The following is a 24,776-nucleotide window of genomic DNA, read 5'->3' as shown; positions in this document are numbered from 1 at the left end:
CTAAAATCATGACGGCGGGCCGGCAATCGCCCCCGGGCCGTAGTTTGGACACCCCCGTCAAATGAATGCAAAAGTCAAATGGTGCGCGGGGGAAAAAGAAAGAGCGAGCCCCCGGTTTGACCGGGTCGGAAATAACCGGCCCGTGGACGTTTATTTATAGGCAGCCTTTGCGTTGCTATGCGTCTGCGTGATACTCGACACTACAACTCGACGGCCGGCTTGCGTCAAAGGCCGCGCCGCAACCTGCATGCACACAAACTGGAAATCTCTCGCGTACACACTCACACGAGCGGACTTTTTCGAATTACGAGCTGTCACTTGATCATTCCGTTTTGGTCTTCGGATACAAACAAAAATTTAAGATACGAGCCATACGACTCATTTATTTATATATATATATATATATATATATATATATATATATAAAATGTTAGGATTGCAAGTCTGAACTCAAAAAAAAATAGTCTTTGAGAGTCCGGACCTCCAAAAGTCACGGACCGGTCCGGTGTCAATAGTCTCTGGCCCCGATAACGTCTTGTTCTCGGGGCGGTCTTGACGACGCACAAATCGATGGCGACTCCGTCATTGCTTTGATCTGTAACATCTGGAAAGCGATGATCAACATGTTTTTGCCAACTTTTTGACAAAGTAAAAGCAGATGCTCGCAAGTGTCTTATTTTGAAAAAAGAAAACGGTCGGCTTTCATAGAGGAACCCCAGCAACCAGAGATGTTCTGTTGAGAGGCTGAAATTTGAGGATTTGGACAGTTTTAAGAAAAAAAAAAGTATCAAAACAGTCGATTTGATAAGCAATTAGTTGTCTCATCGCTAGCTGCTGTTCAGCGTGCTTACGTACTAATAGCACTATGGAAAATTTGAATTACTGCGACGATTAATTTCCATTAGCCTGTCTGTGGCGTTTCACATTGTATACACGCATTAAGCTAGCAGTTTTACAGTAGGCCAAAATGGTCGACTTTGAATTGAATAAAAGGGGGTTCACTTCCTCGTCCAATCAGATCGCTTGGGATTTCATCCGCTATCCCAAAAGCAGCCACTAGGGCTTGTCGCAAGGCGACGTGACGCGCGTTAACGGAGGCGGCGGCGGCGACTCTGCAGGATGTTTGAAGGAAGGCCACCTCCTTGACGCCGACGCCCACTGGAAGGAAGTCACGTCAGCGGCGGCCGGGAAGGTGAGCCAAACTCTTGCTCTACGTGTGTGTGTGTGTGTGTGTGTGTGTGTGTGTGCCACACTTCCTGTCCTCACACCAGCAGGGAGTGCCTAGAATTCAGTCCCCTTAAGTGACAAATGATTAATTGACAAATCCCTTCCTTTCATCTGAAAATCTAAAACATTTTCTGTTTATTAAAAAGCGAAAAATGACTAAAATGACTAAAACTATGCTTCTCAAATTGGGTTACGCAAAGAAAAGGGGGTACATGAGATTTTAGCGGTATCTGTAGCTAGCAGCAAATATAACTACTCGCATCTTTTCAAATTAAGAGCAAATGAACTGGAACAAGAAGCAACAGCTACCTACAATCTTCAATTGATTACTTTAGGAATATACTGCCTAAAGTAATTGATTACTTTGGCCCTTAATTAGAAATCAATTAAGTAACAAAGAACTCAAATAATCGCTGACATTGTTACTACCTATTAATTTAGTTAGAAAATTACTAAACTGCTAAGTTAATCCATTACATCCTTGATGCTCTCACGCTGGCTAGAACAAGAAGAGTTTTTTTTTTCTTTTTTTTTTTATGGACTACTTTTGAGCAGCGCAAAAACGTCATGGTCCGCCCCGGTCGAAACTCCTTCATGTCCTGCCAAGCGTTGAGGCGCGGGCTCCCCGAGGCGGTCCCGCCCCGCCCGCATTCGGACACATCAGCCTCACAAAGTTCTTCCGGAGCTCAAAGACACGCTGTCTTCAGCTGACGCTTTCAACATCTGACACTTGAGCTGACCCGTTGGACAAATAGTCAAAAGGACAATAGTGCTTTAGTATTTTCATGCTTGGAGCTAGCTGAGGGGATAAAGACACAATGTGCGTATGAGCAACATTTGTATTGGGTGGGAATTCAAATACAGAAAAATGTATTCGTGTGAAACTTTCGTAAGGTGACCATTCGAGGAGGGGTAGTCCTTTATTTGTTGTATTTTTTTTTCAGTATTCCTGTAATTGATTTTAGTTATAGTTCTTTTAGATTTTAGGATTTTTTTATTTCAATTGTTTTTTTTTTGGTATCGCATTTTAGTTATTTCTTTACTTTTTTTTATTATTTATTTCTTTGTTAAGCTGTTTTTTGTTTCATTTGTGTTTTTTGTCTTCTTTGCTTTTGCAAGATAGAATCTAAGAAAAGAGCTGTGTTAGCAAGTGTTAGCATCTAAAAGTAAGCGCGCTAGCTGACAGAAATATAGCACGTTAGCTTAGAAGAATATAGCAAGTGTTAGCCTTGTAAGAGCTGTGTTAGCCAAGGATATACGTAGCTAAAAATGAAGCTTGATAGCTGACGCGAATATAGCAAGTTAGCTTAGAATCATATAACAAGTGTTTGCCATGTAAGATAAGACCTGTGTTAGCTAAGGATATAGCAAGTGCCAGCATCTAAAAATGAAGCCTGCTAACTGACGGTAATATAGCAAGTTAGCTTAGAAGAATATAACAAGTGTTAGCCCTGTAAGATAAGATCTGTGTTAGTTAAGGGGATGGCATCTAAAAATGAAGCATGATAGCTGACGGAACAAAACAAATTAGCTTTGAAGAATCTTGTTTAGCATATAGATAGTGCAAGCATCGAAAAATGAAGCTTGACGGGAATATAGCAAGTTAGCTACTAATATTACAGGAAATGCAGTCAGTGGTGAAAATTGACCTCCAGTATCTCACTTCCTCTTTTCGGCCATCTTCACGTAGATGAGGATTTGTTAATTGAGGGCGCTTTCAAATTCCATTCCCCGCTAGCAAAAATACACAAACGCACTTTGAGGAAATAACACACGGAGGGCTTTCTTTATTCTGCCATGTGCTGAACAGCCAAGCCAGTCCAGAAGAATTTTGGTGTGGTTCCCAAATGAGCACCAGATGTTTTTGTTTGCTGCACTTTTTTTCCCCCAGAGCCACCCAAGATGTACAGCACATGTGGGCAACATATGGCCCGTGGCCCACATCCGGCCCCTGCACGCTATCCCAAAGGCCCGCACAGCCTTGACCAAATTCTGATTTAACATCAAGTATGTCGATGATACAAAGCCAACAGTCTGACACAAAGTTTTTTTTCTCTTTTTTTTTGGGGGGGGGGGTGCTCACGGCAGGAGGTGGTTGTTGATGAGCTCGGCTCGGGATTCTTTGGCAACCGTCAGCTGCAAACATTCCTTCATGGGCGGCCGCGATGACGTGCGACGCACAATGGCCGGGCGCCGCTTTTACGACTCCCCGCTGGGCAAAACCATGTGTTGTTTTTTGTTTTTTTGATGTTAAGATGATTTAGGGGTTTATGCTCCTAAAGTAACTTGTAATGTAACTTATTTACTTAGTTATTAAAAAAAAAAAATCAAGTAATCCAAAAAATGACATACATTTAATGGTTAAACCCTGGTTCAAAACAAAAAAGCTTGAAGCATTTTTTTCCTGCTTTGGGTATTACCGTAATTCCCCACTTTTTTCCCCAAAAATGAAGGCCTAAAGTGTGGGTACGTCCTAAACACGATAGAAAATACCAGAATTTGACCCTAAAATTAAGAGTGCATCCTATACACAGAGACGTCCTATATTTGGGGAGTTATGGTCTCTTGAAATCTAGTACAATTGCTAGTTATGCTAATCAAGGATGCTTAACGAAGACTCAAGACCGGCGATTAGCGGTAGCTTCAATGTTAGCGGCTAGCAGCAGCGAGTAGCACTGGACATTAGCTGCTAATGGCGCTCAACTCCTCCATATATGCCGGCGAGACCCGTGGGATTACTTTCCAAAGGGAGTTTAACAGACGCAAATAACTCACCTGACACAGGCGTTATTCCTACTGATTACATTTGAACAAACCAGGCTAACTCAAATGTGCTGTTTTAGCTAGCAAACTGAAAGCAGACATCGCTTTGTTTCATGAACTCAATGGGAATATATGTCTTTTAAATCGCATTCATAAAGAGTAAAATTTAGGTTCAAATAAAATCTAAAAACGCAAAATTAGCAGTGGCGTGTTAGCGGCTAGCCGTATTTCACTCCTCAGCCGACAGATTACTTTTCAAAGGCAGTTCTATGTAAATAGTCCGACTCAAAGTTGCTGTTCCTACTGATCACTTTTTAACAAAGCGGGCTTACTCAGGTGTGCCGTTTTAATTAGCAAAAATTGTGAACGTTTTGACAAAACTTTAATAAACCAAATGGGATGTATTTCTTTAAAAGCTCACTTATGTTTCTAGTGAGTGAACTGCCCGATCATTTGATGTTCAGTATAATATTGAGAGAACAATTATTCGATAGCCGCAGCCCTAGTTAGGTTTGAAGTTAGTTTTCCAAGGTAACTCTTGGCGATAGTGGTCGTGCGTCATGGGGTCAGTTTTTCCTAGGAGTCCGGTCATGTTTCGAAGAAACAACAAAGCTGCTGCGTACACTTCCTCTTCCCCGCGGGCGGCGCTTGGACCGCCTGGCACCGGGCGCCAGATGGACAAACACTCGCGCAACCAAACCGACAACAACTGCCCTGGACATCCTTCAACACATTTGTCCATCTGACGAAAACCGGGAGGAGTCTAAATAGGAGACGTGTGTCTGTGTCGGAGAAGAATGAAGAAAAGAAGAAAGGTGATGGGGAGAAGCAGGAGGAGAAAGAGAACGTTTGCCAAAGAGAATGAGGTCATAGTTGTTGCGCTGCACTCTTCAATTGGGTGATTATTAACTCGATGCTGACCCCTGTAGCCTACGCGCCGCAATAACATCCAGATCCTTTTTTTTTTTTTTTTTTTGCCATGGCTCTACTAAATACATTTTGTGGCTCGAACACAAGCAGATTACAGTGTTTGAATGCTTCATCCAAAAACACGATGAGTGACAGGCGCTTATAATCCCTCCAAGTAATGCGATGAAACAATGAATGTTGGGAATGCTAAAAAAATAAATAAAATACATGTCGGAATTGTAATTTTCATCCGTAGGTATAACGGCTCAAACACTGCTAATTTTATCAGGAATTTATTTGTAGTTGCCCCCTGTCTTAGTCCTGGTTTCAGGTTTCTTGCTGATAAGAGCATCCTGGGAATGCAAAACAAATCTGAATTCTTTCTCTGATTGATTCAATTTTTTAACACCCTAATTAAAGACTTTTTTTTAGTAAATTCAACTTCAGTAATCCTTTGTTTCACTTGTGTATGTGACAGATGAAATTTAGACAAATTTAGACATATTAATCAAACTGTCTTCTATTGTTGTAGTGCAGGCAGTTATAAATGAGAACTGACATCCACCATTTGAGAGTCATGTAAAGCATGATAACGACATGCAGTGGACATGATCGCTAATTGCACTCTCGTTACCTGTATTTAAAAAAAAAAAAAGACGGACTGGCGATGACATAAAGGGGCGGTGCTCTGACGAATGTCTGACCAGCAAAAAAATTGAAGTTGCCCACCTCTGGTCATGAATTAATTTGTGTTCATTTCCAGGCCCGACTTTCAGACGCTAGCTAGCTGATGTGGAGCAAGTTGCAGCAAACTTTACCCAAACAAGTGAAAGACGGCCCGTTTAGGCCGGCATATATCGTGTCTTGGTACCAAAATTGGGCCCTGCATAGTGGCTGTAGACTGGAGACTTGGACATGAAGGATATGGAAAAAAACTCCCACAGCTTTCTTTACTTGCTAGCATGCTAACCTGAGCTTCTTTGCCGCACCCCGACCCGGTATTTGGCCAGATGGCCGCGGCCGCCAATCCCCGCTCACAATCGAGATTAAGATTACGCCACGCACACTTACACACACGCACACGCACTTACACACACATATATATGCGGGCCACGGAATGACATAAGCGAGAATCTGTCACGGAGTTGCGGCTTATCTTGTTAAAGCGAGCCGACGATCGGGGCGAGGGAGGAGCGGCGTCCGTCAAAGTCTTTGCGTGGCTAAGCCAAGCAGAAAATGGAGGCGGCAGGACGGGCAGGCGGCCCGGCGGCGGCCGGCGCCATCTCAAGCGGTTGAGCTTCGCGACGGGCGCGCGGCGGCGGACGTCATGGGCTTTCTGGAAAACTACCAGGAGATCGACCCGGTCACCCTCAACCTGTGCATCCTGATCGCCAGCTACGTCATCCTGCTCCTCGTCTTCCTCATCTCCTGCATCATGTACGACTGCCGGGGCAAGGACCCCACCAAGGAGTACGCGCCCGACCCGCAGCCCACCCAGTCGCCCATCCGCCTGGTGGTCATGCAGAGCTCCCCGGCGCCGGTGGCGCGCTGGGACGCCGCCAACATGATCGCCACCTACCACGAGCCCTCGCACGCGGACTTTCGCGAAAAGAAGAGCACCATGGTTTGACGGGCCGGCCGGACCCCCCGTCTCCCGTCCCCCCCGTCCCCCGTAGCTTTTCTTTCCTCACTTTCCCTTTTTTGCTTTACGTCGGAACCGGCCCGGGTCGGGGGACATGTGTCGGCCTCCTTAAGCGTGCGCGCACGTGAAATCCCGCTCAAGGATCCCCGAGCCAAAGCCGGCAGTCTGCTCCCATGTCAGATGTCACAACTGATAAGGCGCGCGCTTGTTTTGACGCCGCGGGATTACGGTGAGCGAAAACATTCGGAGAAATGTTGCCCAGGTGGGCAATAAAAGCAGCTGAAGATAGACTCGCTTTAAGCGGGAAGGGCGTAACCTTATCCTTGAGCGCTGCGCCGCGCCGCTCAGGTCTTTGACCCCTCCACGAAGGGCAATAAACCTTGTCAGGTCTCAACGGGAATGTGGACTACCCTCACAGACGCCCGTTGTTACCGCGTTCCCCAGCTCAAGAAAGGCCACAAATCTAGCGTCTTTTTTAAAGCGTGGTTGTCATAAAGTGTCACAAATTTATCAGGTGCTTCGAGATCTTGTCTGCTTCATTTGGACATCTTTACACCACTATTTTGATATAGAGAGGTCATAAATCAATTTTCGAAAGGGGTTATACTTTGTGCAGACAACCCCATTGATCTAGAGAGGTCATAAATCAAGCAAGTTTTGACTGTTGGGTTGTCATAAATCAATCAAGGGTCACATATTTATCAGTTGGATCTAGACTTTGGTGTCTATTTTGGTACCTTTGTAACACCACTAGTTTGATCTGCAACGGTCATAAACCAAATCATGTTGGAAATGGCTTGTTCTTTATATTCTGTGCAGGCCATTTACAGGGCAGAAATTCATACGTCCTTTTAATATCCTACAGGCATTAAGTCTACCACCTTACTGATTTAGAAAGGTCATAAATTAATCTGTTTTTTTTATGTAGTGGTGTCATAAAACGCTCAAGAGCCACAAATTCATCAGGTGCATCTAGATCTTGCCAGCCTTAATTTGATGTCCTTACACTGATATTTTGATTTAGTAAAGTCATAAATCAATGTTTTGGAAATGGTTTATACTTTGTGCAAAATTTGCCACCCTGTTGATCTAGAGGGGTCATAAATCAAGCAATCAGTTTTGATCTGATTCTCAGAAATCCCTCATAAAGCGACAAAGTCATCAGTTGGATCGAGACTTTGTTGTCTGTTTTATTTTGGCGCCTTTGTAACCACTATTTGGAAGAATGGCCGTAAATGAATTCGTTTTAAAAATGGGTTGTAACTTCATACTTTGCGCAGGCCTTTGACCATTTACAGGGCAGGAAGTAACACATCTCTGTAATATCTTACAGGCCTTAGGTTTACCATCCTTTTTATTTAGAAAGGTCGTAAATGAATCAGATTTTGAAAAAGTGGGGTTGTCATGAAGCACCCAAGGGTTACAATTTTATCAGCTGGATCTAAATTTTTAACTTCCATGTCAACATCCCGATTGGCTGTCTTTCACGGATTAGGCTCCAACATTTGGTTAAGTCTGGTTGGAGCCCTTATGTAATTCCGAGAGTGCTTCTTAAAGATGGGAGCGCTCCAAAAGCAAGAACGGATACTTTTGCCTTGTTGCTGTTGACTATCGACGGTCCCATTCAAAAACGAAAACGTAACAGACAAGACCTCAAACGCAGTAAAAGAGAGGATGAAAAGACACCAAAACGAACTAACACAAAAACATTAGCTAAATGCTAACGTATAATGTAAAATGCTAAGTCAAATTTCTCCACGATTGTGAATAACGATTTTCATATGTCATTTTGGGCTTTATTTATTTATTTGTTGGTTGAGAAGGACGAGTTGGCGAGCAAGAGCTTTTCATTGGCCAAAAAGCAGAGGATTGTCCTTACATAAACACTCTTATTTCTCTCATCAAAGCGTGCTTACGTAATAATGACTACAGCGCCATCTGGAAGGCCACGTCACATCTAAGTAACAAGTGCCATTTATCATCATGGAAACGTATGAAGAAAAATGCTAATACATTTCCAAACATTCAATCCACGGTACTAATTTACATTTTCCGTTTTTTTTTTCCTAAAATACGCAATATAAATTAAGTAAATAATTTTAGGTACTAAAGCAATCAATGACATTAGACAATCAAGTACAGCACTAAATTAATCAATTACGTACTCAAGTGTTGACTATTAATATCACAGTACTTAGTCACTAACCCTTGAGTGATTATTTAAAATGCGTTTATTTACTTTGGTACTTAATACCTAAAAAATACTTCAGTACTTAATTACTCAAAGTAATTACAAAAAAAATAAAAATAAGTATCTGTGTGAGATTGTGTGGAATCTTCAATGTCTATGGCACTGAATGAGCTAGTCTTTTTGAGATATTTGGGGAATTTTGTACTTAGGCAGCTGCTTAAAGTGAAAGTAATATATTTTATATGTTTATGACTAATATGTTAGTAGTTACCCCCAAAACTGCATATAAACATTTTGCATTGTCTGACGCCTACATTAAAGCCACGCTTTCTTCTAACCAATTGGTCGAAAACTCAGCCTCCTCCTCGCTGTTTATTGGCCAAATCTGCTGTCGCTCACTAGACTCTTGTTTAGCGCACGCGCAGTGCGGCAACAAAGGCGGGGGCGGGCGTGGTCCATTGGAGCAAACCGGCCGGCCTCCTCTGCTTCCTCGCCGGCTTCTTTTGGCCATCCGGCCGGGAGTGGCAGCTTCTCATGGCTCTTTCTACCTCTGAGGCTTAGCAGCCAGTGAACGCTTGATTCACGATGTTATGGAGGAAAAGATTAAAATGGTGCCTTTGAGTTGTCGCGAGAGTTAGCTGCTAGCTGGCGTGTAGCCGGCGAGCTAATGCTAATTAAGGGTTGTGGACCAAACTGATTCATCACTTTCATACCTCATCTTTTAAATTGGTGATTATCTTTGTTTTCTGCTGCTCAGGACTGCAAGACGCTGTCATGAAGGCGAACAGCTTCAACAGGTGAGCGACGGAAAAACAAAACGTTTTGTTTCCTGTCCAATTTGCTTTCATTCACATCGTGTGTGACGTCATTGAACATCGCCTGAACGATTGACAGCAAACAGTGATTAAAAAAAAATCAGTTTAAAAGGAAAAGAACCGTTTCATTTAGATAGGTGCTTTGCTGCCATCTTGTACCGCATAAAACTACAACTTGAGGATTTTCAATACCAATTTTTTTGTGTTGCAATACCAGTATGAGTTCACAACTCGAGTATCAACCGATACCAATTACCGATACTACTGCACGTTTCTGATACACATCTCAACAATAAAATCATTCTTTGGAATGTAATTAAAGGCAATTTTCTAATCTAATCTGTAATATCTATTTCAAGAAGCCATTCTCCCAAAAATGACTTAATTTTGATTTGATGTTGACATGCTAGGAGTTGGCCTAGTCCAAAACACGTGTAGCCTGACTGGTTAAAGTACACGCAGCTGCGACATTGTACAAACGCATCGCAAAGACAATGTATGTCAAGGTTCATGGCCATCTGCAGTGATCGAATATAAAAACACTACTGTTCAGTAACTACACCTACTTTTGTAAACCATTATTTCTGAATAGGATTATATTTAAAATCAAGGTTGGAAATGCTATTAATTTCATGCAGGCACATTATTGCGCTTTATCAACATACAATGATGACACAGAGGAATGTAAAAGACTGTTTTCCATTATGATGTCATGCTTGAATTAATTGGGTCTTTGTATGCGCACGCCTTAGCCACCGGGGGCAGTAGAGGACAACAAACAAACCTTCATAACAAAGCTACGGAAATATGGATTCTCACAGACCATAAACAGGACATGGCTTCGAATGTCGCTATTGTCTACACGTGTTGCTGCATCATTTGTTTTCAAAATTGACCCCGATGTTTGAGCTGGTGGTCAAAAGTATTCTATCACTGCTGACAATTTTTTTCTTCGTTCAGATTCATGAACCGACGGCCTTCCGCCAACTGTCGCTACCAGCCCACCTGCTACGAGCATGCCGCTAACTGCTACACGCACGCGGTGAGTCGCCGTCTGGCCTTCCACTCCTTTCTTTAGGTCCTTATATGTGTTTGGCCTTTTTTTATACGGTGTACCTGATTTGGTGCGCGGCGTCTGTGCGCAGTTCCTGATCGCGCCGGCGCTGGCGGGGACGGCGCTACTGCATGGGCTGGCGGCCGACGATTGGCAGCGCTTGACGGCCTGGGTCTACGGCCTGGGTCTTAGCGCCCTATTCCTGGTCTCCACCGTATTTCATGTGGTCACCTGGAAGAGGAGTCACATGAGGTGAGGCGGGGTGGGCGGGGCTACCACCAAAACTTGGGTGCCAAGCTTGGGTGGCTATGTGAACTTTTTTCACATTTTGAAAGGATGGGGGGGGGGTAAAAGTGCTGATTTTCAAGTCGGGGCTTGGTGTCTTAAAAAAACGGGTTTCCAGCCAGTATGAGGTTTCCATTTTTTTTTTTGTATGTGATAATAAATTTTACTCGGTGTGTTTTTCAGGGAGGTGGAGCACTGCTTCCACATGTGCGACCGCGTGGTCATCTACGTCTTCATCGCCGCCTCGTACACGCCCTGGTGACAATCCGCCACGCGCGCGCTATTAGCGCCGTACTCGTAGACCGCGTCCTCATCTTCTGATTCTCAGGTTGAACCTTCGCGAGCTGGGCCCGGTGGCGAGCCACATGCGTTGGCTGGTGTGGTTGATGGCGGCCGGCGGTGGCTTCTATGTCTTCAACTTCCACGAGAGGTCAGAGGTCGAGATGCCGCAGCAGCGACCCTAGCGCTCACGGCCTGTCCTGTGATTGTTTTTTTTTTTTTTTGGCAGGTACAAGCTGCTGGAGCTGGCCTCCTACCTGACCATGGGCTTCCTCCCCGCCTCCGTCGTCGCCTCAATGGTCAGTACGGCTTCGGGCTTGTGTTACGGTTTCAAGGCTCAATCAAGCAAGGCCTCGGACGCTTTTAACAGATCGTTGACGTATATTGCCGTCAATGGCAGTCAATGAGTTGAAGCTCCGCTCCGCATTCCAAGTTGGGTTCTCAAATTAGAGTCCTAAGCTCGTCTAGGTTAACATTTCAACAAAGGGCGAGCTTTCAAATCATGCTTTAATGTTAAGTTCCAAAATAGTGTAGGGTTTCAAACAATTATGTTTCAAATGACTTTCGAGAGTTAGGTGTGCAGTTTTTAAGTCGAGGTTAGGGTTTCAGAGCACGTTTTTAGGCCTGGTAAAGGTAGGCTTTCGTTTTGTTGCGATTTGACTGCCCCCTGGTGGCAGTTGTGTTGTTGATGCTGATGTCGCGAATTTTTTTTTTGTTGCAGAACACAACGGAGGGCTTGGAGGAGCTAGCGTGCGGCGGGGCGCTCTATTGCGCCGGGGTCATTTTCTTCAAGAGCGACGGCGTCATTCCCTTCGCCCACGCCATTTGGCACGTCTTTGTGGCGCTGGCGGCCGCCGTGCACTACTACGCCATCTGGAAGTACCTCTACCGACCAGCGCACGACAGCGCCTGAGCGGAGGATTGTTTAACACCAAATGGAGCTTTGACGCTCACTTTACCAGTCATTCCAGCGACCAATCATGCGCCAAGGAAAACACGAGTTTCCTTGGTTAACATGCCTGTTAGCAAGTTGCGCTAACCTCAATTTTCCAGCTTTGTCTGGATATGTATAAATAGCCACTCTGCAAAGCATTTTGCAGGCAGGCGACCAATCACAAGCAGAGAAAAACAATTCCCACACGGGAATTTGGATTATCATGTTGAGTTACAAAAATAATTGTAGCCATTTAATTGTCTAGATATTTCATTACAACCATTCTGTGGCCTGGTGGCCAATCACATGCTGAAAAGTGCGTGTATTGATGGACACGCTAACCTCTGGAGGTTTGTAAAAAAAAAAAAAAAAAATTCTGAGCCGTGTTTTTTTGTCGTTAAAATAGCCATTCAGGGTGCAGAGACCAATCAGATGCTGGTGGCAGCTTGATTGATTTGTACGTGGCAGGGCAAAAAAAAAACATTGTTTTGGCAGTTTGACTCCCCCAGCTGGCGTTTTGCTGCATTTCAAGAAATGTTCAATTTTTCATAAGCTGCTTGAGGTTTTCTTCCATATCCTACTACGGTATTCAGTTCGCTACAAAAAAAAAAAATCTCCGGAATGACAGTAATCGAACTAGTATACTGAATTATTTCACGATTTAGGGCAACGAATGTACTTGTGCAGACAATTGAACATACGAGTAGGGGATGGAAGAAATGGACAAGTGACTTTTCCAGAAGTGTTATTATTTAAGTGGTCGTGTTTATCACGTGACGTCACTTACCGTATGAGGTGGACGCCACTTTGTTTGCTTGGATGTCACTTCCTGTTTGAAGTGTACGTCACCTCCTGTTTGTGTGTTTTGTACATTCCTGGCCTTCCCGCTGCCGTTTTCTCTTTGTGGTGCTATGATCTTTCTCTTACTGTCAATAAAAGCATATCAACAAAACGCATCGTCTTTATTTGTGCGTTGATATTGAAAATGTCTCAATTTTTTTTATTTTAACGAGATGGTGAGTTTTGATGACGTTTTTAACGTGACCCTTTACGTGTTAACGGGACAAAATTGACTTACAAATTGCGTCTTATTTTTGCTACAATGGCGCGCGCTTGAAAACTCAAAATACAAAATATGCATGCAATCTTTTCAAGCGTGTTTACATTTATTTAAACTGCCCCTTTACTATTATGAATTATGACATTACAATAATAGATTATGTAAATTAGACCACGCATGCACCCACTTAATACCAACATATGCTAATGTTCTGTTAGCATAACACATTATAAATGAGTTCAAATGAGCATACTTAACATGAAGCTTACATCAAAATTCTGCATAACTTTTTTTTTTTTTGGGGGGGGGGGCAGTTTTCGCCACTTCTTTTTGTAAGGTGGACGCCTGATGTTTTCTTGATCTTTAATCCACAATCTTAATTTAAATCCTGACGTCACCGCTTCATTCGTCCATTCACCCGTTAAAAAAATTACTGTTCTTTATTTAGCTTTGAATCCCGCAATCAATAAAATTTGGAACATTTTCGACAAAGTTTTGCTTGTGTACTCACTTAGCCGAGAAAAGTCCACGCGGTCTCCATTTTGGTCCACCTGTGTGAATTCCCTCATGCACACCTGTTTCCTCATGACCGAATGAGCCATAATCAGCTTCAGGCCCAAGTCTGCTGCCACCTTGTGGGCAGAATGAGAAATTCCGCACAAGACAATCTTCCGGGTATACTCCCCTTGCAAAAATACATTTCAAATGTATATACTTCTTTTCTTTACTGTTTTAGAATACGTATGATCGCTCATCGATATGAATTTCAATTCAAAATGTAATAGTTGGTTTTCAATATTTTTGTCAGCTGACTTGTTTGGTCACGTGACCCCATCCGTTTCCTACTCATGTGACCCCCTTCGTCTTCGCAGAAGGGGGAAAAAAGGGAGCGCAACAAAAGTGCTTTATTTCATTTTGTTCCTTTTGCTCTGATTGTCTTTGGGCCGAGTGGGGACACGAAAGCAGAAGTGCGGAAGTCGATCGGGTAAGGCGTCAAGGCAGAATACTTTGACAAGAAGAAAGACTTTTGGAGAAGGCAGTCGAGCCTTTTTGTAATTAGTTATTACACAAAAGTTGACTTTTCATGATTTAAAAAACATTTGACTGTCGTTTTTTGCACCCTCCCGATTAAAAGCACTTTGGTATCCCTTCCACAAATCGTGTCTTCGTTTTAACGCCTTGAATGGACGAAAAAATAGCAAAAAGCGCTTTTGGTTCGTTGGTTTCCGTTGGACTGAGTGAAATGCACGAAGAAGAAAAGAAGAGCACCACGAGGGCAAAGTCTGCGATAAGACACTTAACTGTCCTCCCACTAAACGCTTAGTGTCAAATGTCAGGATCAATATTCTTTTTTTTCCAGACTTCCGAGATGCCGTCCAACAAAACGGTGTCGGAGGCGCCCATCACTCGGTTCGTCAACTGCAGGATCCTCAGGGACCACCGGCTGCAGAGGTGACAGACATTTTTTTTAATTCATTCAGGACCATTCATTTTTACACCCTCCTTTAGCCAAACACTCGAAAATAAAAAACGTAAAATTCCGTCTTTGGGATTGAATGAGTGAGGTTAACCCAAGTATCTCAGCAAGTTCTTTTGCGCTTGCGTGCGCAGGGAGGACCTGTGGGTGCGCGAAGGGAAGATCCTGGATCCGGAGAAGCTTTTCTTTGACGAGCAGGCGTACGCCGACGAGCAGGTGGACTGCGGCGGCGCCATCCTGGCGCCGGGTTTCATCGACGTGCAGATCAACGGTGGCGCCCGCGATCCTTGCCGTCGGTCCTCGCGCGTGCGCCCGCGACTGACGGCGTGCGCTCACCCCCGCAGGCGGTTACGGCGTGGACTTCTCTCAGGCTTCGGACGACGTCGCCGCAGGTGTGTCTTTGGTGGCCCGCAAGCTTCTGGAACACGGCGTCACCTCTTTCTGCCCCACGCTGGTCACGTCGCCGCCCAACGTCTACCACAAGGTCATGCGGATCCCGCCCACCGTGATTGGGCATCGCATCGGCGTCGCCGCCCGTCGCTGTGACCCCTGACCCCCGTGTGTCTTTCAGGTCCTACCTCAGATCAAAGTCCAGGATGGTGGTCCTCATGGCGCAGGTGTTCTTGGTGAGCCCAGCTTTTATTTTGGCGGTGCCGGGAAGCATGTCATTTCTATCTATATAAATGTGTATGTATACGTGTATATGAGTGTGTCAAAACGGCATCACGGTAAATAATTGTTGTTTTTGCGTGCGAAGGGTTGCACCTGGAGGGCCCGTTCATCAGCGCCGAGAAGAAAGGCGCGCACCCCGAGCGCTTCCTGCGCAAATTCTCGGGCGGCGACGCGGCCGCGGCCGAGCTGACGGAAGTCTACGGCGGGCTGGACAACGTCGCCGTGGTGACGCTGGCCCCCGAGCTGGAGGGCAGCCGAGCGGCGGTGGGCCACCTGCGCCAAAAGGGCGTGGTGGTGTCGCTGGGGCACTCGGTGGCCAACCTGTCGCAGGCGGAGGAGGCCGTGGCCCACGGCGCCTCCTTCATCACGCACCTCTTCAACGCCATGCTGCCCGTACGTATCGGAGGCGGCGGAAAATTCTCAAATTCTCATTTTGGAAGCGATTATTTCCAGGCGGGCCTTGAAAGTGAGGATTCTGATCAAAACCCTCACCCGAAATACATTTGTAGTCTAATAGTCCGAACTCGAGTCGATATTCTTTAAAGCCTGGCTTGAAAGTGAGAATTCTGAGAAAAAAAGACTTTGAAAACGGCAACTTTCTTCTCACGGGTCTCATTTTTGCGTACAAATTCTCGCCGGTAATTCGAACCGTATTCATAAAAGTCCCATTTCTGACCGAACCAGAATTCGGAGGAAATTTCTGCGCGACTTTACAATCCCGATACTCACTTTTCTTCTACCTTTGTTGTCAGAATTCTTACTTTTATGTCCAAATTGTGATGGAAAAGCCAGCTTTTGTTCCATTTCCTTCAAACATTTGAGCGACTTCCCGGTTTTCCCAGTTCCACCATCGGGACCCGGGCATCGTGGGCCTGCTGACCAGCGAGCACGTGCCGGCGGGACGCACCGTTTACTACGGGATGATCGCCGACGGGATCCACACCAACCCGGCCGCCCTGCGCATCGCCCACCGCGCCCACCCCGCAGGTCAACGTCCACGCCATATGCATGAGTATTTGCGCGCATGTGTACGTATGCGTCGGTTTTGCAGGTTTGGTGCTGGTGACGGACGCCATGGCGGCCATGGGCCTCCCGCCGGGCCGGCACACGCTGGGCCAGCAGGAGGTCCAGATCTGCGGCCTTCACGTCTACGTGGCCGGTGAGACGCCGAATTGGCACATTTAGTGCATGGCTATGTTTTTTTAGGCATTATTTTTCCAGTCGACCCCATTTTTTGGTGATAGATCCTGCGCTCTTGTGAGAATTGTCCAAATATTTTGATTTTACAATGTATCAAACATGAATTTTATGGAACTTTGTCTGATTTTTTTTTTTAAATTGCAATTGTAATGTCATTTGTTGGTTTGAGCATGGGGATTGGCTTTCCACGTGCTTGATTTTTTCTTTTTTTTCGGCAGGCACGCAGACGCTGAGCGGCAGCATCGCCACCATGGACATGTGCGTGAGACACTTCCACCGCGCCACAGGTGAGCACGCCGCCGGGAAAGGGAGAAGGCGGCGGGACTAAGGCCGCGCGCGTTGCAGGCTGCCGCCTGGAAGAAGCCCTGGAAGCGGCCTCCTTGCATCCCGCCCAACTTTTGGGAATCAGCCGACGCAAAGGAACGCTGGACTTCGGAGCCGAAGCAGGTCGCTCGACCTTTGATTTTTCCCGTCAAAAACAAACGAACCAAAAAAGAAGCAAATCGATATGCGACATGATGAACGTTGCTCCTGTGTTTTAAATGGATGATTCAAGGTTTTTTCAATTTTTTTTTTGTCAGATGATGAAAATGACTTTGACAATGGATAAAGTTTATCCATTGAGTTGACGTTTTATACTTTTGTTGTTTTTTTCCTTTCCAGACTTTGTGTTGCTGGATGACGAACTTCACGTGAAGGCAACGTTCATTTCCGGCCAGGAAGTGTGGCGGAAAGCCCCGCAAGAACAACAATGACTAACTTAAAACGCAATACAAACAACTTTTATATTTTATTTTGGAATCCCCGCCTTTCTTGACCGACACCTGTCATGCTCATCTTCCCGCCCCTCGTTTCCCGTCGTACCTTTCAAAGTAAAAGGAGTTCTTTTTCCCTCCGTGGGGAAGCGGCCTCTCATCGCGCCGCGTCGCTTCCCGCTAGGACGCGCCGCGCGCGCCCGCACATGAGCGAGAACCAGTAGATCTGCAGGGGCCACAGAAGCCCCGCCCCCAGGTTGCACGGCCACGGGGCTTCCAGGATGGCCCGGTGAACGGGGACGGACGCGTACCTGAGAGGCAAAAAGACGCTCGTGTCGTCTGGAAACGTCTAAAGCGATCTTTGATTGGTTGCGTGTCCACGACATCACCTGCTGTAGGCCACGTACAAATACGGGAAGAGCGCTACGCGACAAACGAAGAAGACCGATAGCGTCAGGGCGCCGTTGACTTTGTACGCCAGCGTGTTGGCCCGCTTCAACTGCAAAAGCCGAGGCGGCTGTCAATCATCTGCGGCAGGCATGCGCGTATACACACAGAAACGCGCACACACACTTACCTGAATGAGCACTTTGGCGAGACACACAAACGGCGTGCTTAGCTCAGCGAGAAACAAAACGCCTTGGAAGTAGTCGCCTTTGCCCCGCCTCCACACCTGCCACACACGCACGCAGCTGAAGAAGTCGCAGCGAAGGGGGCGGGGCTTGGGTCATCGCCACGGTTACCAGCGAGGCCGGCAAGCAGAAGACCACCATGAAGACGTGATGCGACACCATCAGACTCTCTCGCCGCAAGAAGCCCAAAATGGCCGCCGACCGTGCGCCGCCACCCTGGTGACCTTTGACCCCGTGCCTGTGCCGGTCGCACAGGAACATGGCGTACACGTCGTGGACAAAGTAAGGCGCGGCGAAGGTGACGTAGGTGTCCGTCAGCCAGTGCCTGAGGAGCAACATGCGCACGTTCCATCGAGATTGGAATTATGCTAATGTCAGAGCTAATTCACCTTAGCTTGTCAACGGCATTTTGAATTATATGCCAGCGATAAACAAATGCCTACGCAGGACGCTTCAGGCTTCGTAGGAGATATAAACTAAACATCATCTGAGAATAAATAGAAGCGACGATAAAGACATTTTAGGTAGGAACAGGAAAGCATGAGGCCAGATTCAAGCCCAAACCTTTCCTATCCGTTTTTGTTTTCTAAACAAATGCTCCAGATTTGCCCGCGGGGTCAAAGTTGAGCCACCGAGATGGCCCCGCCTCCTTTCCAAGCATCCTTCAAGGATTAGCGACGCAAATAGACAGCAGGAGATTACGTAACCGACGACCGCAACAAGCGGGCGCGCGCACACAAAGCCAAGTTGGGAAACATGAACACCAGGGGGCGCCGGACCTCCTACATATGCAATCTTTACAATTCAGAGCAAGAACGGAGCGGAACCTACGCCGGTACCTGTCCCGCATCAGCCTCACCTGTCATCCACGACATTGCGCCGGCACGCCCAGGCGATCACGCACCCCGACGCCGCTGCCATCATGGCCTGGACCGACGACACACCGCTGAGGATGACAAGAATTGTGATGTCAACTTCACACCATTATTGTTTGTTCTGCCATTTATTTACTTAAAAAAAAAATATATATATATACATATATATATTTTTTTTAAGTAAATGACTTTTGTGACATTTTCTGTCTACATGTTTTGCTCCACCGCTTGTCTAAAAAAAAATCACTTTCTCAAAGGCAGCAAAACATGCTAATTGTTAGCTCACCCTATATATAGTTTCAAATGACTTGTGACATTTTCTGTCTACATGTTTTGCTCCACCGCTTGCCTCAAAAAAATCAATTTCTTTAAGGCAGCAAAACATGCTAATTGCTAGCTTACCCACGTGGTTACCCTGCTAAGCTCGTGGAGGCCATATGTTTATTTATACGGATGGACGATGGATGGACGAGTGTACTATAGTGGTCTGAAACGACGAGTGCCTAAACTCAGGGTGTTGTAAACACACCTTGCCATACCCTGAGGACGGATTATCTGTGCTTAAGAGCGTGAGTATTTGTGTCATCCCGCGCGTGCGTTCGTTCTGACCGTGCCGACGCGACGACCGCGTCGGCCTGGCTCCATCCCATCGGGCCCCTCAGAAAACGAGCGGACAGCAGGAAAAGTCCCGGGAAGAAAAGCGCGCCGGCGAACATGAGGGCCAGCATGTCAACGCGTACGCGTGTGTGTGAGTGTATCAGGTGAGCCCGACTTAGCGTGGCCACCTGTCGTGACCGCAGGGGCGGGGGAGGAAAAGGCGCTCCCACCGGGCCAATCAGAGAGCCGCCGCCAGACAAATCAGTGCCTGATTTGCATCGATTTGCATGGAGCGGCTGAAGCCAGCCAATCGGCTCTGGAAGGTTTCGCTCTTCTTTGGTGACCTCCATTTCCTGGTCGAATTGAGACATTTGAGTGGGCTCAGGAAAACCATACGATAACCAAACAAAAACAAAAAGTCAAACAAGAATGAAAAAAGAAAGAAATACATGAAAAAAACAGATGGAAAAAAACAGTAAGATGACCAATAAAAAAAAACGGAAAATGTGAAAAAAGGCAGTATTATAAACAAAACACGCAACCAATGTAATAAAACAGAAAAAACAAGTAGTATTAATTATCAAAAATGAAGAACAATACAAAAAAAACATGTAGTATATTAAACAAAAGGAAAAATTCTACAAAACAAAAAACACAAAATAAATGAAAAACTAAAAACACAGTATTATGAAGAAAAACAAACATAAAACACAGTACAAAATAACACAGTATGATGAATTATAAATCAAATGAAAAGGCAGTATTAAACAAAAACGCCAAAAATAAAAAGTACTATTACGATCAAGAAACAACAACACCAATAGTAATATCAACAAAACAAAAACAACATATTAAAACCAAACAAAACAGAAAAAACATGAGGGATTAATAATGAAAAATTAGCATGAAAAAAAACAAAACTATGGAATAAGGAATAATAAAAATACAGATATAAATAAATAATAAAAACAGTACAAATAATACCACAAAGGTAAATGGAAAAAAACGAAAAACTTACAGCTTTATGACCATAAACCAACACAACCGCAGTACAAAATAAATAACACTATATGATAAATACATAAAAAATGAAAAAGGCAGGATTATAAACCAAAAAATTACAGTAAAACAAAAAAAAAGTATTAGTAATGTAACAGGCACGCTAGGTATGTTTTTACAGCGAGTGTCACGAGTTCATCGTCAGGTAAGCAGGAAATGATAAAGATGGTTAAGTATTGTTATAAAACACATGATGTTTTTCTTTTGTGTGTATGCTGTATTTGGGCGCTCAAATATTTCTTTCATCCCTTGAGCAAAAAAAAAAAAAAGGCCTTGGCCCGCCAATGCGTCCTGCAGGACCAGTTTGATATCCGCTTGACTTTTTGAGATTATTTGTTGAATTTCCTTCTGTGGTCCCGTTGTTATCAACTTGAAATATCAGAGTTCAAATCAATTAGTGGAAATGATTGACACTTTCTGAAGCTTCAATCACACGGCGCTCTTATATAACAATCCATCAATTTGGTAAAAAAAATTTAAAAAATGTTCTCCCACAAATATTTGAGGGGAATCATAAATATTTCCTCTAGTATGCGAGAATCAATGTAGACCCCAGCAAATTATTTTTTTTTATGCCAGATTTGTTGTTTTTTTTGTATGATTTGTTTTAGTTAAATTTATTACAGAGTATGAATGACAGATTTTTAAAATAAATATATGGATTGTTTGTCAAGTATGGCCAATGATGAACTATAAGTCAAATGAAAACATAAATATAAATATATATAAATATAAATAAATAAAAATAAATAAATAAATAAATAAATAAATAAATAAATAAATAAATAAAACAAATAAAAACATACAGTATTATAGATAATAAACAAAAACAATACAAAAGAAAAATATAAAAAAGTCAATAAAAACATTGAAAAAAGAAGTTAAAAATTTAAGAAAATGACAAAAATAAGACAAAAACATATAGTATCATATCGTATCATCTAGAATGTGATCAAATATAAATCAAGAGAAAACAGGCACTGAAAAAAAAGAAATCAATTCAAATCAGTAAAACAAATTGAAACAAAACAAAAACATACAGTATTAGACAAAAAAAAATAACAGTACAAACAAAAAGACAAACTAAACAAAAACATTGCTAATAAACTGTTATAAATAAGAAAAAGATTAGATAAAAAATGAGCAAAAAACATAGTATTATATCACAGTACTTTGTATATGAAAAAGAAACATGGGGGAAATGATAAACATATTTTCTGGGGATGATTGAAGACCCCCACTTCCTGCTCTTTTGGCATCGGCGCATCGGCCTATTAACACATCAATGATTCGATACCTACCAATAAATATTTTAAAAATAAACCATTAGATTCGTTTTCGTGACGCATTCACGCATTTTAAACCAAAAGCAATTTTCCCCCTAAAATATCAACAATAACATTTTCTACGAGGAATTTTTTTTTTGGGGGGTGGGGGGGGGGGGGTGTTGGAATTCCATGCACGTCACGCCGACGCCCGAGTGTCTTAAGAAGTTGCGTAATACCGTCGTGCGCCACCGAGACCGCGGCGCCATCGAGGAAATGGAGAAAAGCGCTTTTGCTGTGGCTGGATGCCAAAGATTATTTTGGTCGACCCGTGCGAAACAGGAAAAGAACAAACGCGGATCGTTTTATGGGCGAAACGCCATTTGTGGGCGTGGCATGTGCGACAGGTGAAGGGGGCGTGTCCCGCGCGGGTATTTATGGGCGCCCGTGGAGGCCGTGGGGCATCTTCTGGCCCGGCCATGGACGCTTCAGGCTCAAGGTTGACCGTGCATCTTCTGCTACTTCTGCTGCTCACAGGTCAGACGAGGGGCCCCCAAAATTTGTCTACGCTCATTTGAGAACGATCGCGTAATCCTTATTTTCGATCTTTTTGCAAAAGGGTGGTGATTTACACAAAACTTGCTTTTGCGGGCCACATCAAATGACGCGACGGGCCCAATTTGGCCCCCGGGCCTCGAGTTTGACACCTCGTGTCTTACAGTCATTCTTAGCGAGTGTAACGATTTATTTTGCTTTGCATTCGCTGCCATTGACGTCTTTAGACGTCGGAGGTGCGTTTTTACATCTGAGTTGATCGCATGAGCGAGTTTGACATTTCATCTGAAGTTCTTTTTTTCTTTTACAGGGTGTAGAGCGCAACTAAAAGGTGAGCGGCAGTCTTCCTCCCTTCCTTCCTCCCTTCCTTCGTGTTTGCGAGCCACTTCAATGTTTGCGCGCGCGTGTGTGTTCAGTTTGCGGGCAGGCCCCGCACAACACCCGCATCGTCGGGGGGAACGCGGCCCCGAAAGGCGCGTGGCCCTGGCAGGTCAGCCTGCTGGAGAACGGGACGCACGTCTGCGGGGCGTCGCTCATCAACAGCGAGTGGCTGCTGACGGCCGCGCACTGCTTTGTGGGGTCAGAAAAACACACTTAAGTGTTTGTAGGATTTCAATGAAATGGATATGCCCCACTTTTAATGCAAAATTCACCTTAAAGGGACAGTGTGTAAGTTTTTTTTCATGAAAAAGGAATTAAATAATTAAATTTCTTGCAAATGAAGGTGTTCTTAAGGACCAACAGTATGTTTGAAATATAATCATAAGTCTAGTGATCATGAAACGATATTACATGGGGGGTGGCACTTCTCCGGAGGCGGCCATGTTTGTTATAGCTATGGGCAATGGTAAATGCAGCACCTGCAGCACTTCCTGCTGTCCGTAGTGAAAAACGCTCTAAATCTTACACGCTTTCTCTTTAAGGTGTTTCTAGCCCACTTTTGGGGGATGAAATTTAGCATTTAGGAGAGGCGTTTCGCCGCTCCTAATTCCATTTCGTTTTGGGACCACCAAAGCTGTGTGCGCGTTTCGTTTTTTTTTAAATACCCAATCAGCGGCATACTCCAGGTCACACAAAGCAGCTCCCAACTCATTTTTAAAAAAGCGTCACCAACAAGAAGCGCTTGCCACCAAAGGTAAATGAGGGTGGCTAAGCATGCTAATTGCTAATATGAAATGCAGAGTCTGGAAATAATCAAAAAAAAAAAAATATCAACTTTGAAAAGTTGTCTTTAACTTCAAAACAAGCATTTTTTTTAGGGAACAAGCATTTTCTTTAACTTTTAACCTTTTGAACAGTTTTCACTCACCTAAGAGTTCAAAACGAGGTAAATTTGTGACCATCACACTTAAATTTGTTTGGACTTCACAGCCTCCGTTTCAGAAGCTACAAGTACAATTTGCCTCACGGTTGAAATGTGTTTACCACTGCTCTAAAAAAAAAAAAAATGGTGGTGTAATGTTGTGGCATGTGTGTGTGTGTTTGCAGAATAGAAGAAGATTTTCTTCTCAGCTCTATGACAGCGGTTTTGGGTCTCCGGGCGCAGGAGATAAGCAGCCCGAATATCGTAAAGCGCCGACTGCGGCAAATCATCCGGCACGCCGACTACGACTCGGTAACCAACGACAACGACGTGACCCTGCTGAGGCTGAGCGAGCCGGTGCCATTCGACGACTTCGTCCGGCCCGTCTGCCTGGCGGCCGGCGGAAGCGCCTTCTGGGCCGGGACCGAGAGCTGGGTCGCCGGCTGGGGGGACGTCGGCGAGGGCGGTCAGTCGGCGGACGCCGCTTTTTTTTTTTTTCTTTCTCTCTTGAATTTGTTGAAATTAATCAACCTTGTGTTGATTGAAGGACTTTTTGAAATTCCGTTTTCACCTTATATTTACTTTCAACAGTTTATCTGCCGTCTCCCGGGAAACTGATGGAGGTGAAGGTTCCCGTGGTGGGGAACCGCCAGTGCTACTGCGACTACGGCTCCGACATCACCGACAACATGATTTGCGCCGGTCCCAGAAAGGGTGGACGGGACGCCTGTCAGGTGATTTTGTTTTTCGAGACAAAACCTCCTTCGAGAACCGAACGAAGCACGTCGACTCGTTGAGTCCGCTGGTTCTCAAACTTGTTTTTTTTTTAGTTTCGACAAAATCTTTTTCATGTTCCGCAGGCGGATTCCGGCGGTCCCATGGTGATCAAAAAAGGGTCCGTGTGGATCCAGAGCGGGGTGGTGAGCTTCGGAATGGGATGCGGCCGGCCTGAGATGCCGGGCGTGTACGCGCGGGTATCTCGCTACCAGGACTGGATAAGCAAGCACGTTGGAGACGACAACCTGCCCGGATTTGTCAACTTCACGTCCGCGGGAACGGACCCGGACCTTGAAGTGGACTGTCCCGCCCTCTCCGACGTCATTAGAGATCATTAGCCCCGCCCCCCCCGGATTTCCCACGTCTGAGAGCAGACACGTTTTTTTCAGGGTGTTTTGTACAAAAACGACAACACGAAAAGCAACTCGAGGATTTGGCCAAACTGAGCCA

At 44.8% G+C, this 24,776-nt stretch overlaps 4 protein-coding genes and 1 pseudogene across 7 annotated transcripts; 4 read left to right on the top strand and 1 right to left on the bottom strand.

The window, feature by feature from the left end:
• Positions 1 to 6,029: 6,029 nt before the first annotated feature.
• LOC148411101 (small integral membrane protein 36 pseudogene) lies at positions 6,030 to 6,535 on the top strand (annotated as a pseudogene).
• Positions 6,536 to 6,626: 91 nt separating this feature from the next.
• mmd (monocyte to macrophage differentiation-associated) lies at positions 6,627 to 13,051 on the top strand. Its single transcript, XM_088437463.1, has 8 exons — positions 6,627 to 6,770; positions 9,490 to 9,529; positions 10,508 to 10,589; positions 10,693 to 10,853; positions 11,070 to 11,144; positions 11,215 to 11,316; positions 11,395 to 11,464; positions 11,887 to 13,051. The coding sequence occupies exons 1-8, from the start codon at positions 6,722 to 6,724 to the stop codon at positions 12,076 to 12,078; spliced, it is 771 nt and encodes a 256-aa protein (XP_088293589.1). The 5' UTR covers positions 6,627 to 6,721; the 3' UTR covers positions 12,079 to 13,051.
• A 941-nt stretch (positions 13,052 to 13,992) lies between these two features.
• On the top strand, positions 13,993 to 17,301 carry amdhd2 (amidohydrolase domain containing 2). Of its 2 annotated transcripts, none has more exons than XM_088437876.1 (11): positions 13,993 to 14,144; positions 14,520 to 14,611; positions 14,771 to 14,907; positions 14,981 to 15,120; positions 15,208 to 15,262; positions 15,394 to 15,701; positions 16,151 to 16,295; positions 16,360 to 16,467; positions 16,727 to 16,795; positions 16,854 to 16,955; positions 17,172 to 17,301. In XM_088437876.1, exons 2-11 carry the CDS (start codon positions 14,529 to 14,531, stop codon positions 17,261 to 17,263), a joined length of 1,239 nt encoding a protein of 412 aa, XP_088294002.1. In that variant the 5' UTR covers positions 13,993 to 14,144; positions 14,520 to 14,528; the 3' UTR covers positions 17,264 to 17,301. The 2 variants fall into 2 exon arrangements, with proteins under 2 accessions (XP_088294002.1, XP_088294001.1); XM_088437875.1 differs by having other exon boundaries at positions 16,854 to 17,064.
• Positions 17,284 to 19,823, bottom strand: LOC148411098 (ceramide synthase-like). 3 transcript variants are annotated; one of them, XM_088437884.1, is made up of 6 exons: positions 19,380 to 19,823; positions 18,755 to 18,841; positions 18,007 to 18,133; positions 17,841 to 17,936; positions 17,653 to 17,762; positions 17,284 to 17,574 (listed from the first exon to the last, which is right to left on the bottom strand). In XM_088437884.1, the coding sequence occupies exons 1-6, from the start codon at positions 19,736 to 19,738 to the stop codon at positions 17,421 to 17,423; spliced, it is 933 nt and encodes a 310-aa protein (XP_088294010.1). In that variant the 5' UTR covers positions 19,739 to 19,823; the 3' UTR covers positions 17,284 to 17,420. The 3 variants fall into 3 exon arrangements, with proteins under 3 accessions (XP_088294010.1, XP_088294009.1, XP_088294011.1); XM_088437883.1 differs by having other exon boundaries at positions 18,007 to 18,220; positions 19,380 to 19,802; XM_088437885.1 differs by lacking the exon at positions 17,284 to 17,574 and having other exon boundaries at positions 17,649 to 17,762; positions 18,007 to 18,220; positions 19,380 to 19,816.
• Positions 19,824 to 21,883: 2,060 nt separating this feature from the next.
• Positions 21,884 to 24,664, top strand: LOC148411097 (serine protease 27-like). The gene is made up of 7 exons (XM_088436883.1): positions 21,884 to 22,022; positions 22,099 to 22,190; positions 22,538 to 22,577; positions 22,663 to 22,825; positions 23,735 to 24,015; positions 24,141 to 24,283; positions 24,410 to 24,664. Exons 1-7 carry the CDS (start codon positions 21,884 to 21,886, stop codon positions 24,662 to 24,664), a joined length of 1,113 nt encoding a protein of 370 aa, XP_088293009.1.
• Positions 24,665 to 24,776: the final 112 nt, after the last annotated feature.

Source organism: Hippichthys cyanospilos, chromosome 16 (assembly GCF_059441005.1).
Source record: "Hippichthys cyanospilos isolate Australia breed blue-spotted pipefish chromosome 16, RoL_Hcya_1.0, whole genome shotgun sequence".
NCBI lineage: Eukaryota > Metazoa > Chordata > Actinopteri > Syngnathiformes > Syngnathidae > Hippichthys > Hippichthys cyanospilos.
Note: the sequence above shows the minus strand (reverse complement) of the source record. Positions and strands in the feature narration are given on the sequence as shown.